At 48.4% G+C, this 18,125-nt stretch overlaps 3 protein-coding genes across 3 annotated transcripts in view; 1 reads left to right on the forward strand and 2 right to left on the reverse strand.

Moving 5' to 3' along the window:
- LOC149362380 (lewis-type alpha-(1,3)-fucosyltransferase-like) lies at nt 1-15,208 on the reverse strand. Its single transcript, XM_089572997.1, has 2 exons — nt 15,076-15,208; nt 1-1,785 (listed from the first exon to the last, which is right to left on the reverse strand). The coding sequence occupies exon 2, from the start codon at nt 1,776-1,778 to the stop codon at nt 177-179; it is 1,602 nt and encodes a 533-aa protein (XP_089429123.1). The 5' UTR covers nt 1,779-1,785; nt 15,076-15,208; the 3' UTR covers nt 1-176.
- Nucleotides 6,324-7,846, forward strand: LOC149362381 (uncharacterized). The gene is made up of 2 exons (XM_089568283.1): nt 6,324-6,341; nt 7,007-7,846. The coding sequence occupies exons 1-2, from the start codon at nt 6,324-6,326 to the stop codon at nt 7,736-7,738; spliced, it is 750 nt and encodes a 249-aa protein (XP_089424409.1). The 3' UTR covers nt 7,739-7,846.
- The window catches only part of LOC149362382 (uncharacterized), a 14,197-nt gene continuing 10,833 nt past the window's right edge, over nt 14,762-18,125 (reverse strand). Inside the window, exon 4 of the mRNA XM_089568284.1 lies at nt 14,762-15,405. Coding sequence (XP_089424410.1) covers nt 15,281-15,405 — 125 coding nt within the window. The 3' untranslated portion in view covers nt 14,762-15,280. The remainder of the gene's footprint in view (nt 15,406-18,125) is intronic.

Raw genomic sequence — 18,125 nt, forward strand, 5'->3', positions numbered from 1 at the left:
TCTGAGCACAGAACAGCACCCACATAGTAAAATGCATGAGTAATGATATCATGGGTGCCGCACATGTGAAGAGTACTAAAATGGCATGGCCGTTCGCACAGCTTGCCGTGATGCGTCGCTTATTAGGTTAAGTCGGCGGCCAGCAGGCATGAGACGTGAGGTCCGGTAGAGTTCGTTCAGAGCTCCTGGATAAATGCAGAGTCCAAACCGTAGAGCGGCTCACCAACGCACGATATGAATCGGGTCCACCACTCCAGAACGTTGGGGTGTGGCCGCTGTCGCATGGGGGTTTTCCACATCGCGTGGCACAGAGCGCACAAGTCGCCGCCCGGCGGAATCACCGAGCAGCGCTTCTTCCAATCCAAAAAGCCCCGGTATTTGTCCGGATTATCCAACAGGCTTCGCAGGCACTTGGCCAGTTCACCCTTACCCTGCAGCTTTGCCGACGTGATGACTGAACTTTTCGGCACGTTCAGAGATCCGTTGGCAGGCATCAGGACTACTGGAACCAAGTTGTACTTGAAGGCCTCATAGATCACCTCGTACACGGACTGGAAGCACTCGGGCCGGAGACTGACCACAATAAAATGATAGCGCTTGGCAATGTAGCGGACACACTCAGTTGGAGTCGCGCAAAAGGTTGCCCCGCAATCTGGAAATATGCGCAGGCTTACGGTGCCGCCAGGCTTGTCAGACTTGTCTTTACCTGGGCGCGGAGTTGCGATTTCGTTGTGGTAGCGCTTCTGCTCGCAGTCGTCAAGGATCCAGGCAACGTCTCCCTTCGGCGGTAGGGAGACAGCGTTATCTAGTCGACCAAGAGGTTTGGCTGGCGGCTTGTCTCCCGAATCTTTGCAGCGAAACGTGTTGTGAGGAATCACGACATCCGCGTCTTCCCTTTTGGCCATGGTCCAATTAAACAAGTGCGCCACGACAGGCAGAGAGAAGGACGGGGTATCGGCGGTGCCCTCACCCAGCGGCGGCCGACGCTGTTTGGCCCAGAAGACCCACAACTGGTCCACTGCGCGCCAGGGAGGAGCGTCATGAATGTCCAAGTTCTCTGGGTAGAACACGACGGCGTCGCTCCTTATGAGTCGGTGGCGGTTGGTGGTAACTTCGCACTCCCATGGATCACGGCTGCCGTCGACCTCGCACACAGTGCGATTGAAAACCGAGTGGTCGTCATCGGCAGTGACATTAGTATGCAACAGTGGCTTTCTTGGTTCGGGATTCCACAGGAGCAGGCGCGGAAGGCCGTTGTCTTCTATGCGCTTAAGCCAGGGAAGCCACGACGGTGGGGAAGGTGGCTTAACCGGCGCCGGCTTGGAACGCAGAGATACGGTGATTATAAGGGCTAGAATGGCCACCGCGACGGCGCAGGTCAATCCTACTAGCAGGCAGCAGCGGCTTTTCCTTTTCTTGCAGCATTTGGCAATGCGGCGCGTAGAACCGTACGGCAAGAAGTCATCGGAGCTCTGCGACTGTTCGGAAGGTGCGCGGTCTAGCGGGCGCTCGCCGCCCACAGGAACGGGTCCTTGGAAGTGGGAATCCGCCGCGGTAGTTGCCTGCTGTTCAGCACGAGCTGGCTGCTGGGACTCGGAACGTCGTCCAATGTCAGGCAAGGCCTCGAACACGACCAGTTCATCACCTTCATCTTCGAGGTGTGTGGTCAGTTGCAATTGCTGAGCGGACATGTGGCCTGGGCTTCGAGTAGGCCTGATGAACCCAGCCGCAGCTCGCAGTACTCTTTGGGTGGGACTATGCGGAGGCTGGTCTGCCATCGTGTCACTGCGAAATTTATGGAGAGCAACCTACGTTAACAGTGCGGGCGAAGCCCAACAAAGTACACGATAAATCCGAGATTGTAAGAAAACACTGAAAAATGAGGGCAAGCAAGAATAAATGGCTGCGCTGCATGCTACGAATCACTCTTACAGTTGATGTGACCACTAGCTGAACTATGAGCAGGCATGTCACTCCTGACGTCTCAAGCAAGGCTGCTTGGGGAGCAACCAACGTTAATAGAGCGGGCGAAGCGAAAAGTGTTGTAAGAAAGTATTAAAAAAATAAGGGCGCGTAACGACAAATCGTTTCGCTGTCGACGCTCCGATTACGTGCGAGTTAAAGAAATTCTCCGGCCAAGACATTCTAGACGCCGTAATGGTTGCATGCTTCGAATTGCGCTTACAATTGTAGCGGCTATTAGCTGCATTATGAACAGGCAAAAGACATAGTTCACTCTTGACTGCTTACGCAAGGCCGCCTGCACAATGAACGCACACGACGCAGTGTGTTTCTGGTAACAGCTGCTCTGCATTTTACTCTAATGCAATCTTCATTACCCTGCGCCAAATTTTAGTGAAAGCATACTTTTTTCTGGAAAAATAGACCGCTACCTCCTTCCGCCCTGCACTCGCTTATTTTCACAGCACCGTCACCGAACAAATCAAGCAAATCCGAAATCAGCCTACCTTTCGTTTTTCTAGACACGACACTGTCAAGAGACGACGGTGGTACCTGCTTCAGTACATGCAGGCGAATGCACTTCGGAGCTCGGGGCCTTCTCTGTTTAGTGTTTGCTCGGTGTAAAAATAATGATGCGTGGCAGCTGCGGCGCGCCGGCGCGCACTAAACAATCTTCTGCCACTAGCCAATATGCGCAAGAGGCTTTCTTCTCGCGTTTAAATAAAGCATAGCTACGGTGCCCGAAAAAACGAGAGCGCCCAATCCGATGCGCATCGCTAGGACCAGCTGTACACACAATACCGGGGTGATTAAGCGCGTTTTGTACAACATTCCAAAAAATTCATGCGGGCCGCAGTGATCTTTCAGAGCGCACTTAAATTGCTTCCAGCACAACCCTTTTTCGACTCAGATACGGCAGCGCTTGATCGAGCAGGTGATTCCCGGTTCTGACGCATTCGGCTGTACTAGAACGGCCAAGGCGCTGGCATGACTCTGCCAGCCGTCCCGTGACAGAGCTTTCTTCTTGATCATGACCTGCCGTACTGGAATAAACTACAGATACTTATCTAGAAGTTCTTAGAGCACTTCCATCGGTCCCATGCCATCCGGGACTTTGACCGCTCGAGTTGAGTTGAGTTGAGTTGGGTTTAATGGCGCATAAGCAACTAAGGCTATCCTCGATCGATCGGTCATGATTTCAGCGCTATTCATTCGGGAGAATAATAAAGCTAAGTACTTGCTTGTTCAACCAAAAATACTCGGACGCGCGAGGCAGCGAAGTGCACCCTGCAAATCATGACAGCGCTCGACGTTAGTCACTTTGATCGGTTGCAGAACCATTTTGTCGCCCGTTTTCAGTATTCTAAAAGCGGAAAGAATATATGTAGCTGGTCTTCTACGATTCGTTGGCAACCAAACCATGCAAAAACTTTATGGCATTGAGAAAAAATTACTGCTTCTACCGCAATCGAGAGTAGATGTAAGATTGAAATAGGTACGGACATAGCGCAGTGGTCCATGGCGTTGTCGGCAGGGGCGAGCAGTCTTCTGCTGTTGCCTATAACTCGCAAAGCGAACGATTTCCGCAGTACGTTTCCTACCTCTCCTTTCATAAGGCTCCATTCCTCGGCTTAAGCAGCTGTGACGGTGACGGAATTGGAGTGCAGAACGATGCAGAAGCGTACGCGGTCAAAACGCGACGCAGGCCTGAAGAGAATGTAAAGACTATTGCAGAAATAAACGAGCGCAGTAGAATGCTTCTCACAGCTAAACGGGTGGGTTGTTCATTCTCAAATTTGCACAGACATAGCATTTGGTCGGCAGAACACTTTCATGCTATATTTGTTTGGGTTTCTTGCTTGAATTGATCAGAAAAAGTCGCATACTCGCATCATCTGCACCGTTCTGTCAGCGATCGCACCTGTGGCGCCATATCGTTTGGCGGCCGTGGAGATCCGGCAGGGGGTGCCCCCGGCCGGGGGGGGGGGGGGGGGGGTTGTGGGATGGTTGAAGATTCTCCTTCACCAAAGACTCGAAATTTAGTGAGGTTTTGGCCAAATTTTGTTTATTGTGATCATCGATAAAGCAGTTTAAAAAGCCTCTTCAAACCTTTTGCAAAACAACCCGACCCCATACCGAATCCCCTCCCTTGCCGAACCTCCACGTCCGACAAACGAGATGGCAAGTAACACAAACAATTGTAGCATCAAACTATTCTGATGACCAAATACCATATAACAAAATTTGAGCTCGGACAATGAATCCGTTTAGCTGGGAGAAGCATTGTAGGGCTCGTTTATTATCGCAACACGGAGTAGAAGAAGCACGTTGGAGTTCTCGCCGAGCGCATACACATCCCCCTGCCAAAAGGGGAACCGCCATGAACTGACGCCGCAGCACAGTGAAAGACTTCATTCCAAATACCCGAACGCGCTTCAAACTGCTGCCGTCTCGACAGCCGGCGTCTGATGGTATTCTACGTGGGTGGATGTGTAGGACCGTGGCGCTATCCTTGGGGACGGCGCGGAAGTTGTTGTTCCGAGCAGCGCCCCTCCCTCTTCTTGCGTTTGTATCATAGTTTGTATGCCGGTCCTGTACGAGGGCTCGATGATCACGTTTCGGCTCCCACACTGTAAACAAAAATATACCCAAAAGGTAGTAAAAATGGTGCGGCCACCCTTTATACTCCATTTGAGAAAACATTTACTCCATGAGTGGGGAGTAAAAAGGTAGCCTGTCCTCCATTTTACTCCCATGAGGGAATAATGGAGTAAAAATGAGGATTTACCAGCATTTACTCCAGTCAATAAAGGGAGTTAATAGTGCCAAATACTCCACCAGTGCAGAAATGGAGTAAAAAAACGCCATTTTGTACAATCCACCCCGCCGCCTAGCGTCTCGTCTGCTTCTGGTCAGTTGTCGGATAATGGCGGTGAGTGCCGACCGCTTGGTTACCATCGTCGCTGGATCTCTGCTGACTTCTGCTCCTTCGCGGGCGCCTGCCGCGGTACAAGATATCGACTTGTCGCCGTTTTCCGCTACAGTACGTTACATTATAGTGTACTAGAATTAGGAGTAGTGGGGCGAGCGAAGCTCCGCGCCAGCTGAGCGCGTGAAGCAGGCGGCGCCGAAATCTCGGGCCGCCGCGCGGCGGCGCTGCTGCGCCTTTCACTAGGCAGCCCCATCATACTCCGGAGCTCGCTGCGATAGGCGCCGGCTTGTTACACGGGGAGCGCGCTCTGCCTTGGAGTGCATTTTCAGAGTGTCATGCTCTGTTATGCTGTTTAACATAGGTGTAATTCCCCAAATTCCATTGTCGGAAGACAATTCAGTGTACCCCGTGACTTTCTCCAGGAAACGGGTAGGGGCCATCCACTGACCGTACGAGAAACGGAACACTTTGCGCGGCAATCTTAGCACGTGCACGCATCTACGTAGGGTACGCGCGCTGGTTTCAACAAGATCGTCGTGGGCAAGCGTTTTTCCTCCATACGTTAATTCATGTGCGTCTTGATTTCACCTGTCCTGCGCTAGCCCATGATATTACGAGATGAGCAAACCTCGGCGGAGGAACTATTGTTTTGCTCCTGGATGTAGGACCGGCTGCAGTGGAGTGAAGGATGCTCCGAAGTAGTGCACTGCACGGGCTCGGGCCGGCCCGAAAGCCCGGGCCCGGCCCGCGGGCCGGGCCGGGACACGATCTTTTTGCCGGGCCTGGGCCGGGCCTGAAGTGGCGGGCCCGGGCCGGGCTCGGGCTTAAAGCTGCTGACCCGAGTCGGGCTTGAGTGCGTAGAGAAACGGCTGGTGTCCGACTATTCATTCACTATTGCAGAGTGAAATTCACAACTGCGGCATTGGAGCAGCGGCACGGATGAGCTATGGGCTATAGTACGCGCTGAGAAAAAAACTATGCTTTATTCATTGACTTATTTATTTCTTTATTTCCACCCCGCGATGGCTTAGTGGTCAAGGCGCTTGATCACTGAGCCGGGGAACCAGGGTTTGCTCCTAGCCTCGGTGGCCGCATTTCCATTTAGGCGGCAAGCATGACAGCCATATACTTTGTAGTATCATTGCTCGTTGAAGAAACCCAGGTGGTGGAAATGATCCGGAGCTCTCTGCTTCGGTGTCTCTCACAGCCTGACTTCCCTTGGGCCCTTAAGCCCTAAAAACATAGCTTTTATTTTATAGCTAAATTTTTCTCATGTGAGAAAATTCACAAACTAAAGCGCCTTTGGTTTTCTTTTTGATCAGCTGACCGGAACGTCTCGTAAATGAAATAGCCACAAAAGTTCACAAGAGTTTGTAAATCTCATCTCATAACCACATCTATCCCTCCTCGCTTCTTCAGCCTGGTTGCCATGACAAGTTTTTGCCCTGTAAGTTATCACGTGGTTCGCGCGTTATCTTCTGCTCCACCAGTAAGAGCAAAATTCCACTGGTCTTAATTGGTCATTGATCGCTCGTCATCCCAAAACATACCTATACACTATTAGAAATGCATTCGGCAAGAACATATTAGTTCAGGACGCTTATAGTCTTCAAAACACACACTGTGAAATACTCAAGCCTTTTAGCTTTTCGTTTCTGCTGAAAGGCGACCAGTTCGGCTATGAGTTAAAACTGTGAGATCGCGCTCACTGCAATAATGTTACCCCACTGCTTGCTAGGCAGCTTTATATAACTGATTAAAATCATGGGGGAATGCAATGTAGTCTATTACGCGCGTATGGAGCCCTTTTTATTTGGCTCTCGGAACTTCCGATCTTTGCGCACCTACACGAGATCACTGTCCAAAAGGCGGGCCTGGCGAGCACTACTCTTAATCACTTCCTTCTGGGTTAAAAAGAACCAACTTTCTGCAAGCCAAACTGTGGTTTCAGAACCTTTGTCGGCCAGTTTCTTATCGGTCTAGTAGAAATCTACTTGCTCAGAGTGAGCAGTATGCCTCAATCGTTACTGTGAAACGGGCCGGGCCGGGCCCGGGCTGGGCTTCACTCCGGCATTCACGGGTCGGGCCGGGCTCGCTAGAGCGATAATTTAGCGGGCCTGGGCCGGGCCCGGGCTTGAAGCCGCGGGCCTGGGCCGGGCTCGAGCTTCAGGTCTCGGGCCCAGGCCGGGCTTGGGGCTCAGATTGAGGCCCGTGCAGTGCTCTACTCCGAAGCTATCATTATTCGGGGTTCCTGAAGACGAAGCAAGGCGCCGCACATGGCAGCGCAACTTGCATCGTGCGGACAAGCCCCTAGAAATGACGGATGCCGTGTGTGAGCTGCATTTCGAAGAGAAGTACATATTAAGAGATTATGTGCATATCATCAACGGCAAGGAGGTGCGCATACCACGTGGCAAGCCATCTCTTTCGCCAGATGCAGAACCAAAAATTCTGCCCAACCTTCCCGCGTATCTGCCCAAAAAGCCCTCGCGCGAGAGGCCAGCAAGAAAAAGAACGTCTTCGCAAGTGCCCAGCGACCTGTCGGCCAAGAGGCAATGCACACAAGGGGATATATCACCGATTACTACGTCCCAGAATGACGAAGCAGCGGAGTTATGTCAGCCTCGCGAGAATTATGCGTTTCAGCGAAGCGACGTCCCTAAACCATCTGAGCTCTGGGCACTGCACAAGTTTTGGAACTACGATGGTGTTGCTTTCGTCCACGGCTCCCTCAATTCCACCAGTGCAGCTTTGCGTTTTCTCGGAAATATTTGCGAATTATTGCAAATAAAGCCATTTTGTATATATTTCCAATGCAATCAGACTTTTCACATGCCTATGTGAGCTACAGTGAACGCTCGCCAGCCATAAGTCACACGGAACGTTTAAGACTTTACAAGAGAGGACTATCTGCCTTTCTTCCACAAATGTCTGATGTAAAATTAAACCTCGTAGAGCCCGTATAACTTGAGGAGCATACCTGCCTGATCACCAGCTACTCGCCGAGCTGCTGCGAGCGAGCGCGCGCTTGCCAGGTGAAGGGAGCGGCAGCGCCATCTGTCGGCGTCGGCGCAAACAGCTTCAGCCCGCCGGCTTCCCTCGACCCACTACTCCTAATTCTAGTACACTATAGTTACATAATTGAATTGCTCCGGTGAAGCCTCCAGTGCTCAAACGATACCAGCGGCCAGATCCAGCGGCGGTTCTCCTCGAGAACTGGTTCCTCTCGTCGCTCCTTATTGGCCGACTGTCGTCATCTCCGGCGTGACGCGTGTCTTCTGGAGGCGGCTCCACACTTTTCGTTTACGTCACGGGGCGGGGCTACGAACCCGAAAGGAACCATTTTGCGGCCGAGGCAGGAACCGCGGAGAGGTGGTCTGTTTCAGCGCGAACCGCGTCTTGCAAACATGGCGGCTCCCATGGCACCGTTCCTCTTCGCGGCACTTCGCTGCCGCAATCGGAAGAGGTGGCATGAAGAGCCTGAAGACGCATTTAACATGCCGGAGGAAGATTTCCGCCGGCATTTCCGACTTTCCAAGGCACTCGCGCGCACGCTGTGTGCTGATCTGGAAGGAGAAATCGGGACGAAGGCGTCGAACGGGCTGACGACAGAAGCAAAAGTGTTCTGTGCGCTTCGGTTCTTTGCAACCGGCAGCTTTCAGTCTTCTGTCGGCAGCGAATTCACCATCCGACTCCCACAATCCTTGGTCAGCCGCAGCGTTGCCGCAGTGGCCGCGGCCATCACCCGCGTCGGCAAGAGCAAAGGGTGGATGACATTCCCTTCCACGTCAGCAGCGAGGGAGCAGGCAGTGGCCGACTTTCTACAGCGTGGCCGGATCCCCGGTGTTGTCGGCTGCATCGATGGGACGCTGATTGCTATCAGCGCCCCGAAGGGCCTCAGTCCGGGTGAAATGCAAGGTTTCATGACCAGGAAGGGCTATTACGCCCACAACACTATGCTGGTAAGTGCTGTTTACGTCTGCATCCATACGTGCGTACAGAGTCATCGAAGTTCGCAAGTAGCAGTAGCCGGCGTGGCCAGCCGCATGCATTAAGTTCTGATGGTTCGCGCACATAATCAGAAAGCTGCGCAGTAGAGAATGATAGCAGGCATATACTGTGCTGTTATTTTGGTGTATGCGCTTACAATACTGCCTGCAGCGGTGAAAGAAACGATTTATGCCTAGAGTTGTGCATGAATCTTTCAATATCGTTAGTCTGCAACTACCTTTACAGCTGTGTGTTTCAGCTTGAATAAGAATATGCTATATCTGCAGCTATAAGCCAGAGGTACACTGTGTTTCAAATTAATTAGTATTGACAATATTTGCTTCCTATGTACTCAGCAAGGCTAGCGCATGCATCATTTGCTATTACAACAATTATCACCCCTGTACAGCATTGTATGGAGAACCTTTCAATGAATAGCCGGCTGGTTTGCTTCACAAAGTGTTCCTGACAGTATTATTTGTAAATTGTAGTGCACATTATAGGCATCAGTTTTTCTGGGTCACTAATTATCTGCGGTGTGTGTCAATCATAATGTCTCATATATTTTTTACAGCTGTCCGATGCGAACATGAGGATCCTGGCCATCGACCCGCGCCGACCAGGCTCCAGCCATGACTCATTCGGCTGGAAGCACTCTACGCTTCGCCGTCGGATCTCTGAGGAGGGGCTGCTTGGCCCTCAGCAGTTTCTTGCTTGGTGAGTCTATTTGCGTGACACAAGTTCTCACAGATATTTAGCATCTTTTTTTGTTTTCTTCCTTCAGGCGATAGTGGTTACCCGCTGGAGCCATGGCTGATGACTCCAGTGGCAGGGCATACTACTCTGCAGACAGCTGAAGGGCCGTACAACCATGCCCATTCCTCAATGAGGTCGGTTGTGGAGCGCTGTATTGGGGTGCTGAAAAGCAGGTTTCGGTGCCTGCAGCGGTACAGAACTGTGCATTACAGCCCCAAGCGTGCTGCTAACATAACAGCAGCATGCGCAGCGCTTCACAACCTGTGCCTTGAGGAGGGTGGTGCTGCTGGCAGCTCGTGGAGCAGTGATGATGACGACAGCAGTGAAGGTGAGGACAGCGGCGCAGGTAACCAGCTGGAAGACTGCACTGTTGCACAAGATGTGCAGGCACCATCTTCCAGCCGCTCAACCCTCACGAAAGGAAAGGAGGTGCGGTGCCGCATCGTGCACCTCTTTTCTCGAACGCGTTCACAGCACTCTGCACACCTTAGGCGCGTGCGTCGGCAGTTGATGAGGCAGCTGGCCAGGCAGCGACGGCAGCCCTCGCACTAATGTCTGCAGCAGTTTAGATGACAGCATTTCATGATTACAGTGTGACGGACAAGACACAGCACAGCGCTGCGTTATCCTTTCTCCAGTGTGCTGTCCATCATGCTGTAATTACCGAATACTGGTTTATGGGGGTTTAACGTACCAAAGCGACTCAGGCTATGAGGGACGCCGTAGTGGAGGGCTCCGGAAATTTCGACCACCTGGGGTTCTTTGACGAGCACTGATATCGCACAGTACACGGGCCTCTAGAATTTTGCCTCCATAGAAATTAGACCGCCGTGGCTGGGATCCACCCCGCGTCTTTCGGGTCAGCAGCCGAGCGCCATAACCACTAAGCCACCGCGGTGGGTCATGTTAGTGTGGATTGCAGGGTTGTAAAGGATCAGGCTGTTTCGATGTTGAACGATTGCAACCTTGTACCGATGACGACGGCGGATCTGAATTCAGAAGGTGATAAGTTAGATTTATTTTTCTCCGCAGAGACGCATAAAGTGAACATACCCTTCAGAGCCATCATTTCGGAAGCCAGCACTTGTCGGTGCACAGTATTTGTTACCTGCAAAAGCATCTTTCAGCTTTGATTGTTGATTATCCTTTTTTGGTTGCTAAAAGAGACAGGCTGGTCCATTTCCTAAAGCACAGCAATCCGGGTTTGTGTGCAGGCTTCAGCATAGATATTGAAGTCCTCTACTACACTCTGCCTAGCAAGGACATGATGAAGACAGTGAAAAAGTGCATCGCTGACGAAAATGATGAGGTAGGCTTTATGGGTCAGTGCGGAGTGTCAGTTGATTCTATTCTGGAACTCTTGTTCTTTTATTTAAAATCCACTTACGTAGGGTGGCAAGTCAATGTGTATATACAGAAAAAGGGCATATGTATTGGATCGAAGGTGGCACCAGTGCTGAGCAATATTTTCCTGGGTCAAGTAGGCAGAGCTATTAATAATCATATCAAAATGGACTGGGGTTGTGAATTTTCAGATATGTAGATGATTTTTTGATTCTGGTTGAAAACGACAACTTAAATAGGAGAATGGTTGATATCTTGAAGCTGTTTTGCGAATTAGGGATCGCCATGAGACAGTGATTGACACCAGCCCGTTTAGATACCAGGTGTCACATAGGTCAAGGTTAGTAGACTGCACCTGCGCAGCAGTGTATAAGCTTTCTCTGTCATGCAAAAAAGTTTATATAGGTCAGACCAATCACTGCATTAACATTCGTTTGCGAGAGCATCTGAATTCACTGTCAGATTCTAGATATTCCCATTTAAAAGACCACTGCCACGATTGCCAGAAAGAAGAAAAAGAAAAGAAAAAATGCCACTCTCTAGCCACTAAACAAAGATTTTGTTTGGAACTTTAAAGCATATGTTATCTGTGAAAAACAGTGATAATGTATAAGCCAGCCTTCCTTGTTGCTGGTTGACAAAGAGGTTCTGTTTCTAGATACTTCATGATCTTCACTTGAGGTAAACTAAGCAAGGGGGGGGGGGAATTTGTTTTGATGGTACTTCACCATGTGTCAGATGATAAGCTAAAGAGTCGCCCGTTGTTAGTGCTCGTGTAAGTGTTCTCGGCTTTGTAATGTCACATGACTTTGATGTACACATTTCATGTTCTTTTCTAGAAAAACTTCACTTGCGAGACAGCACTCATCTGTGGTGTCTATCTTTTGTGCTTCCGTATATTTCGCGTTCTACCACCCACAATGAGAAAATAAAGTCATTTCTTTCTAAAAGACTGCCCTTTATGAAAACAATGTGTAAGAGTCATCACTCTTGGATGAAAAATCATTATTCATGACTGAAGTTTTTATACCAATTAATGGCCATTATAAGAATGACATAACTAATATTGTATCTTTCTGTTCCGGATACGCTACTCGGCAAAGGCATACGCTATTACCCCATTTTTTCTCGTGTAACAACACTTTCAAGTATTCATTTTCCCCCCGCACAACTGTTTACTGGAATCGGGCTGAAAACAACGTCGTCTCTGCACCAACATTATCTGCGTTTTTATCAAGTTTAAAATAATGCTATTTCATGTATTGTTTGCTAGTTTGCTTCTTTGCTGTAACCTTGTCAGTGATAATTTAACTGTTTATTTATTTCTTGTTGTTGAGCCTAGCTGTGCATTGTGTGTTCATTGGGTTTTGTATTGTATACCCAGCGCTCAGTGAATTTTCTTTCTGCACATTCCATTGTTTTAAATCATGCTTTTACCACCCTCCTAAAATCACCATGGGGTGATTGCAGTATCTACAAACAAATAAATGAGCATCGTATGCCTGTGTTGACAGAAATAAAGGTGACAATAAAACACGTTGCTTCTGCCGCATTCCTTGTGGTTGTTTATTATGCGCTAACACTCATTGGCAATACAGCCTTCTTAGGCACTGTCCAAGTAAAATTGCAAAACGGGCTCAACCAAGCAGTTATTTTCTTCTACCTAACTCTTCAATTCATGGGTGAAATGTTGCCCAACTACAATTCAGCTATGTAGAGGTGGTAGCTTTGTTAACCTTTGCATTCATAAAATCACAGCATAAGTTGCAGTGTCAGGGTAAAAGGCCCCTGCATGAAGCTGCAGCCTTTGCAAAACTGGCTGGCAATCTATCAAAGGAAAAACAGCCGCCAGTAGGTGCAATATACCACAGTTACCACGATTGCAGTCTGCCACTAGCCTATTCAAAGTACACTTTGTGAATTCTGTGAAACAGAAGGAATGTAACCGGCCAAGCAAATAAAGAAGCAGTACAAACAAGGCAACTTTGATCAACATAGCAAAACACATTTGGATGCCCTGTAGTAGTGAACATTGCGAACAAGACAAAGCCATGTTTTTCTTTGTGATTTACTGAAGTTGTTATACTGAAATATGTGTGAACCAAAGAGTTTCGTATTCTTATTTGCCTCGGCAAGCTCTACATCTATGTGAGCAGCTTGCTTTGCCCTGGATGCATTCTAAATATGGTGAATCTACTTAATTCTATCTGCTCTAAACAGTTTTCTTTGCCCTCGCACCTATAATACTGCCTGCAAGGTCACTCTAAGTATATAAACAAATGGATGTGCCTCTTCACCTTAAACTGCCTGATGCGATGTTTTCTTGCTGTTCTTGTATTAAGTATAATAAAAGTTTGATTTCCATGATTTCGTAACTCTCAGCTGCCATGTACTGCCATTCAAGCCACTGTTTGGCTTTGTGAGGTCAGTAGGATTGCACTGTTCTGCATGTAAATAATGTTTATCATTGTTATTATCTCTCTTATTACTCAGTTGGCAGAGCAAGTGGTGTTCCTGGGTTTGAACCCTGGACCAGGGTGAATTTTTCTTCCCCTGTGAAGTTTCTGTGACAGATGTACAGCTTTCATTTCTAGCCGTATGGATGCATGGCTGTGCTTGAGTGGATGCTAATGAACAATTGCTCCCTTATCACTAATGTACTCCACATTGAGGGATTCCTCTATACACAGAACCAACGTAGGATACGACTGATAATAATCTAGGGTACATGCTGCATATAAAGGTAAAATGAAATAGCACAGTAAAATGAACAAATGGCAATCATCCAGGGTGCATGTCATTATGAAATTATCAGTGTCCTACTGGTAACAGTGAAGTAAAATGGAATAAATGTAATTAATCTCAATGGCACATCACGAAAAATTATTGCTGTACAAGCCATTCCTAGTGAATAAGGACACTTTAGTTCCAGAGTACAACTCTGCATAAAGAAAGTTGTCTGTATTAACGATTTGCAAAAAAAATATCTTCTAAAATAAAGCATGTTATGGCTAAGGTTTCCTTTCGGAAGTTACAAACCGATTACCCTGGTTGCTGTTATGCTTGAAATAATGTGGTTCACCTCAAGGGTCATATTAACAAGGCACGGCTGTATGGTAAGCAAAAAGAAGTAGCACAGTAAAATGAACAAAAGGTAATCATCCTGGGTATGCATAATTATGAAAATCATCACAGTGCCTGACTAAGGCAGCAGTGAAGTAAAATGAAATAAAGTAATCAGTGAACACGTGACCAAAGATTTTTACAGTGTACTCTGATAAAATATGGGTTACGTAAAAAGTAAAATGAACAGAAATGCTCTTTGTAGGAACACATCATTACAAAATTATCACAGTGTCTTTGGCTAGGTAAACAATGTAAAGATATGCAGTAAAGTAGAATGAATGAAGTGCGGTTCACCACCCTGAAGTTATCACAGTCGAGTGGAGTACATAGTAGAGTAAAATGAGGGCACAAACGCAATAAAGTAAAGCTGACGAGGTAAGGTAGTTACTCTTCAGAATAACATCCTGAGGGGCGAGTTGGTGCATGATGGAATGAACGGCGGCGCAACAAGGACACTAACAAGAGAGCGGACACCACATGCGCACACTACCAAGTGTTTATTACACGGAAAAGTGGCATATTTAAACATTTAGCTCAAGCTAGAGACTAAAGCATTTGGAGCGATAATGCAATGAGTATCAATGCTTGAGCTGTATGTTTAAATATGGCACTTTTCAGTGTAATAAACAGTTGGTAGGGCGCTCATGGGGTGTCCCTTTCTTGTTAGTGTCCTTGTTGCGCCGTGGCGGATGAATTTCGATAAAGGTTGAAATTCTAGAGGCCCTTGTACTGTGCGATGTCACTGCACGTTAAAGAACCCCAGGTGGTTGAAATGCCCGGAGCCCTTCACTACGGCGTCCCTCATAGCCTGAGTCGCTTTGGTACGTTAAACCCCAATAAACCAACCTTGTTGCGCCGCCGTTCATTCCATCATAGTAACTCTTGATTGCACATATCACAAATAATTACGTTAACCTTGACTTGGATAGTGTACTGCAATAAAATTTAAAAAGAAACAAACCCACAAACAACAGATTCAGCCTTTGTGGAGGCGCCGCTTCATCGTTGGCTATTGCGGCAAGCCGCTGCAGTTGTTGGGCAATGACTTGGCCGACAACTTGCTGCTCCGCTGCAGCAACAAGGCGTGCCTGCGAAGCAACACTGTTGGCCAGCTCCTTATCTGCAGTGGCTGCGTTCCGCTCCAGCGCAGCGGCCTGGCGTGCCTGGCATTCAGCCTGCGCCTCTGCTGCAGCAGCCAAGCGTTGCAGGGCAGTGGACTGGCCTACAGCCATCTCCGCCAGCTGCTGTGTGCTTGTAGCAATGCTTGTTACTGCATCTTTGAGCTGCTGTAGTTCCTGTTTACAACAACATCCATATCATGTCACAACATATTAGTTCACAATCATGCAAGACAAGTAGTGCAAAAGTTGCTAATAGTACGTGGGTTGGATTCTCCATATTATGCCAGATGTCTATCCCAATTTGAAATACATGAACCATCCTATGCAAGAAACATCCTTTTGCATACATATTCCAGTGCAATACTTCTACGTACTAACCACAAGTGTGTTCAAAACGTTGAATAATGCAACTCACAAAAAAACAGTAACAGACACTGTGAGCACTAGGTAAACAATACATTTTAACAATTTTAACTGCGTGGGGTTTTGCACAGCAGCACATGGGTGCATTTCGTGTTCGTGTGCTGCTGATGTCGGTGCCCGTCGTGAGCCGCAGCATGCGCCCAGCTGCAGCCACGCCAATGCTCCTAGCTAATTCTTTATTAAGGCGGAAGCCTTTAATATCTCATCGTTGTAAGCAGCAGTTGTCGACAGACAATGTCACGCTTTTCAATTGGTGGAAACGGTCGTGACGCCACAGTGCGCGAATTTCAAACGGGGCCAATTGTACTTTGGCTAGTAACCATGCAACCAATTGAAGGGATCGTATAGTGATGCTCCAAGTAAGTGAGACTGAGCTTAGTTAATTTCTTAACTACTTAATTAGCCTAACTAGCTTTACTAGTCAGGCCATATAAATAAATAAAACCGATTAAGAAATTGGTCGAGCTCAGGAATCGAACCCCGGTCTTCGGCGTGAGAGACGAGCATGCTATCCACTCCGCCATGCCAGCTTTTTTTTTTGTCTTTATTGTCCGCCATGCCAGCTCGATGATTTGGAATGAACAAAGGCGCGTCTAGTGAATACGGTGTCTTCACTCACTCTCATCCTCCTCCATTCCCTTCCGGCGAGGTTTAGGTGTCCACCGACAAATGAGAGACAGATACATTTCCTTTCCTCAAAAACCAATTTACCGACGAGCGAGGCGTAGAACCGAATGGGCGATGGCGTTCTATGGACTCCTTGGCAGCGTTGCAAGACGCTGTCGCGTTCCACTCTTAGGGGCGAAGCTTAACATCTTAACCACACATCAGTGACCACACTTTAGGTCAAAAAAGTGCCCCCCTGAATTTTGTGACACAGTTAGTGCGTAATTTCCTTTCCTCAAATACAATTTTCATTTTCTTCATTACGGCTCCTCTTTATCTATCTTCTTTCACTCTCACTTCCTCTCTTCCTCTACGGTGCGGTTCAGGTGTCCACCGAGATGACAGAGAATTACTGCGCCATTTCCTTTCCTCAAAAAGCGTTGCGTTCAAAGGGCAAGGCATCGCGGCGAACGGATGGTGGCGTTCAGTGGTCTCCCTGGCAGCGCTACAACGCGCTGTCGCGTTCCACTCCTAAAGGCGAAGCTTAAGTGTCATTAATTAGCAGTTAATTAGTACACAGGCATTAATCAGTAATTAACCATTAATTAGTGATTTGCCATCACTTAGTAATTAGTACTCAATTACATGTGACGCCGCCACCAGTGCCACAGAAACAGCGAAGGTGGTGCTGAAAACGCTTCCGCCTCTACCCACTTAAGACAGTAAAGTGCCACCTGAACTTTTTTAATGCGTTCTTGAATTCTGCATAAACATCGGCACATAGCATACAATGCAAAACATTACCACTGGGCTAAGCAGGGTCTGGCCTTGCGATCTTTCTCATTGCTCTCTTTTTGCTAACGGTCATGTTACAAACAGCAAAACATGTACGTACAGACTTCATTTCGGCCGCAAACTCCAGGGATTTCGCGTAGCCAGCAGCTATTTCTGGCAGAAAATCTTCTGCAGCTGGCCTGCGCGATGGTGCACGCCGCTCCTGCTGGCCTGAGCCTAAGAAAAATTCAGGGGGCACTTTGACTGTCTAAAGTGCGTAGAGGCGAAAGCGTTTTACGCACCACTTTCACTGCTTCTGTGGCACTGGTGGCGTCACATGTAATTGAGTACTAATTACTAAGTGATGACAAATCACTAATTAATGGTTAATTACTGAGTAATGTCTGACTGCTAATTAACTGCTAATTAATGACGCTTAAGCTTCGCCTTTAGGACTGGAACGCAACAGCGTGTTGTAGCGCTGCCAGGGAGTCCACGGAACGCCACCACCCGTTCGGCGCGATGCCTTGCCGTTTGAACGCAATGGTTTTTGAGGAAAGGAAATGGCGCAGTAATACTCTGTCATCTCGGTGGACACCTGAGCCGCACCGTAGAGGAAGGGAGGAAGTGGGAGTGAAAGAAAGACAAAGATGGCCCGTAATGAAGAAAATGAAAATTGTATTTGAGGAAAGAAAATTACGCAGTAACTGTCTCACATATCTCGGTGGACACCCGTCAAAATTCAGGGGGTGGGGGGTGCACCTTCTTGACCTAAAGTGCGGTCACTGATGTGTGGCTAAGATGTTAAGCTTCCCATCTGAGTGGAACGCGAGAGCGTCTTGCAACGCTGCCAGGGAGTCCATAGAACGCCATCGCCCATTCGGTTCTACGCCTCGCTCGTCGCTAAATTGGTTTTTGAGGAAAGGAAATGTATTTCTCTCTCATATCTCGGTGGACAGCTAAACCTCGCCGGAAGGGAAGAGAGGAGGATGGCAGTGAGCGAAGACACCGTATTCACTAGACGCGCCTTTGTTCATTCCAAACCAACAATGTGGCATGGCGGAGTGGATAGCATGCTCGTCTCGCACTCC

This window comes from Amblyomma mixtum, chromosome 2 (genome assembly GCF_055824585.1).
Source record: "Amblyomma mixtum isolate Tamu chromosome 2, ASM5582458v1, whole genome shotgun sequence".
Classification (NCBI taxonomy): domain Eukaryota; kingdom Metazoa; phylum Arthropoda; class Arachnida; order Ixodida; family Ixodidae; genus Amblyomma; species Amblyomma mixtum.

Excerpts from the sequence above, each read along its gene's own strand:
- LOC149362380 (XM_089572997.1), bottom strand. The coding sequence starts at position 1,778 with ATGGCAGACCAGCCTCCGCATAGTCCCACCCAAAGAGTACTGCGAGCT.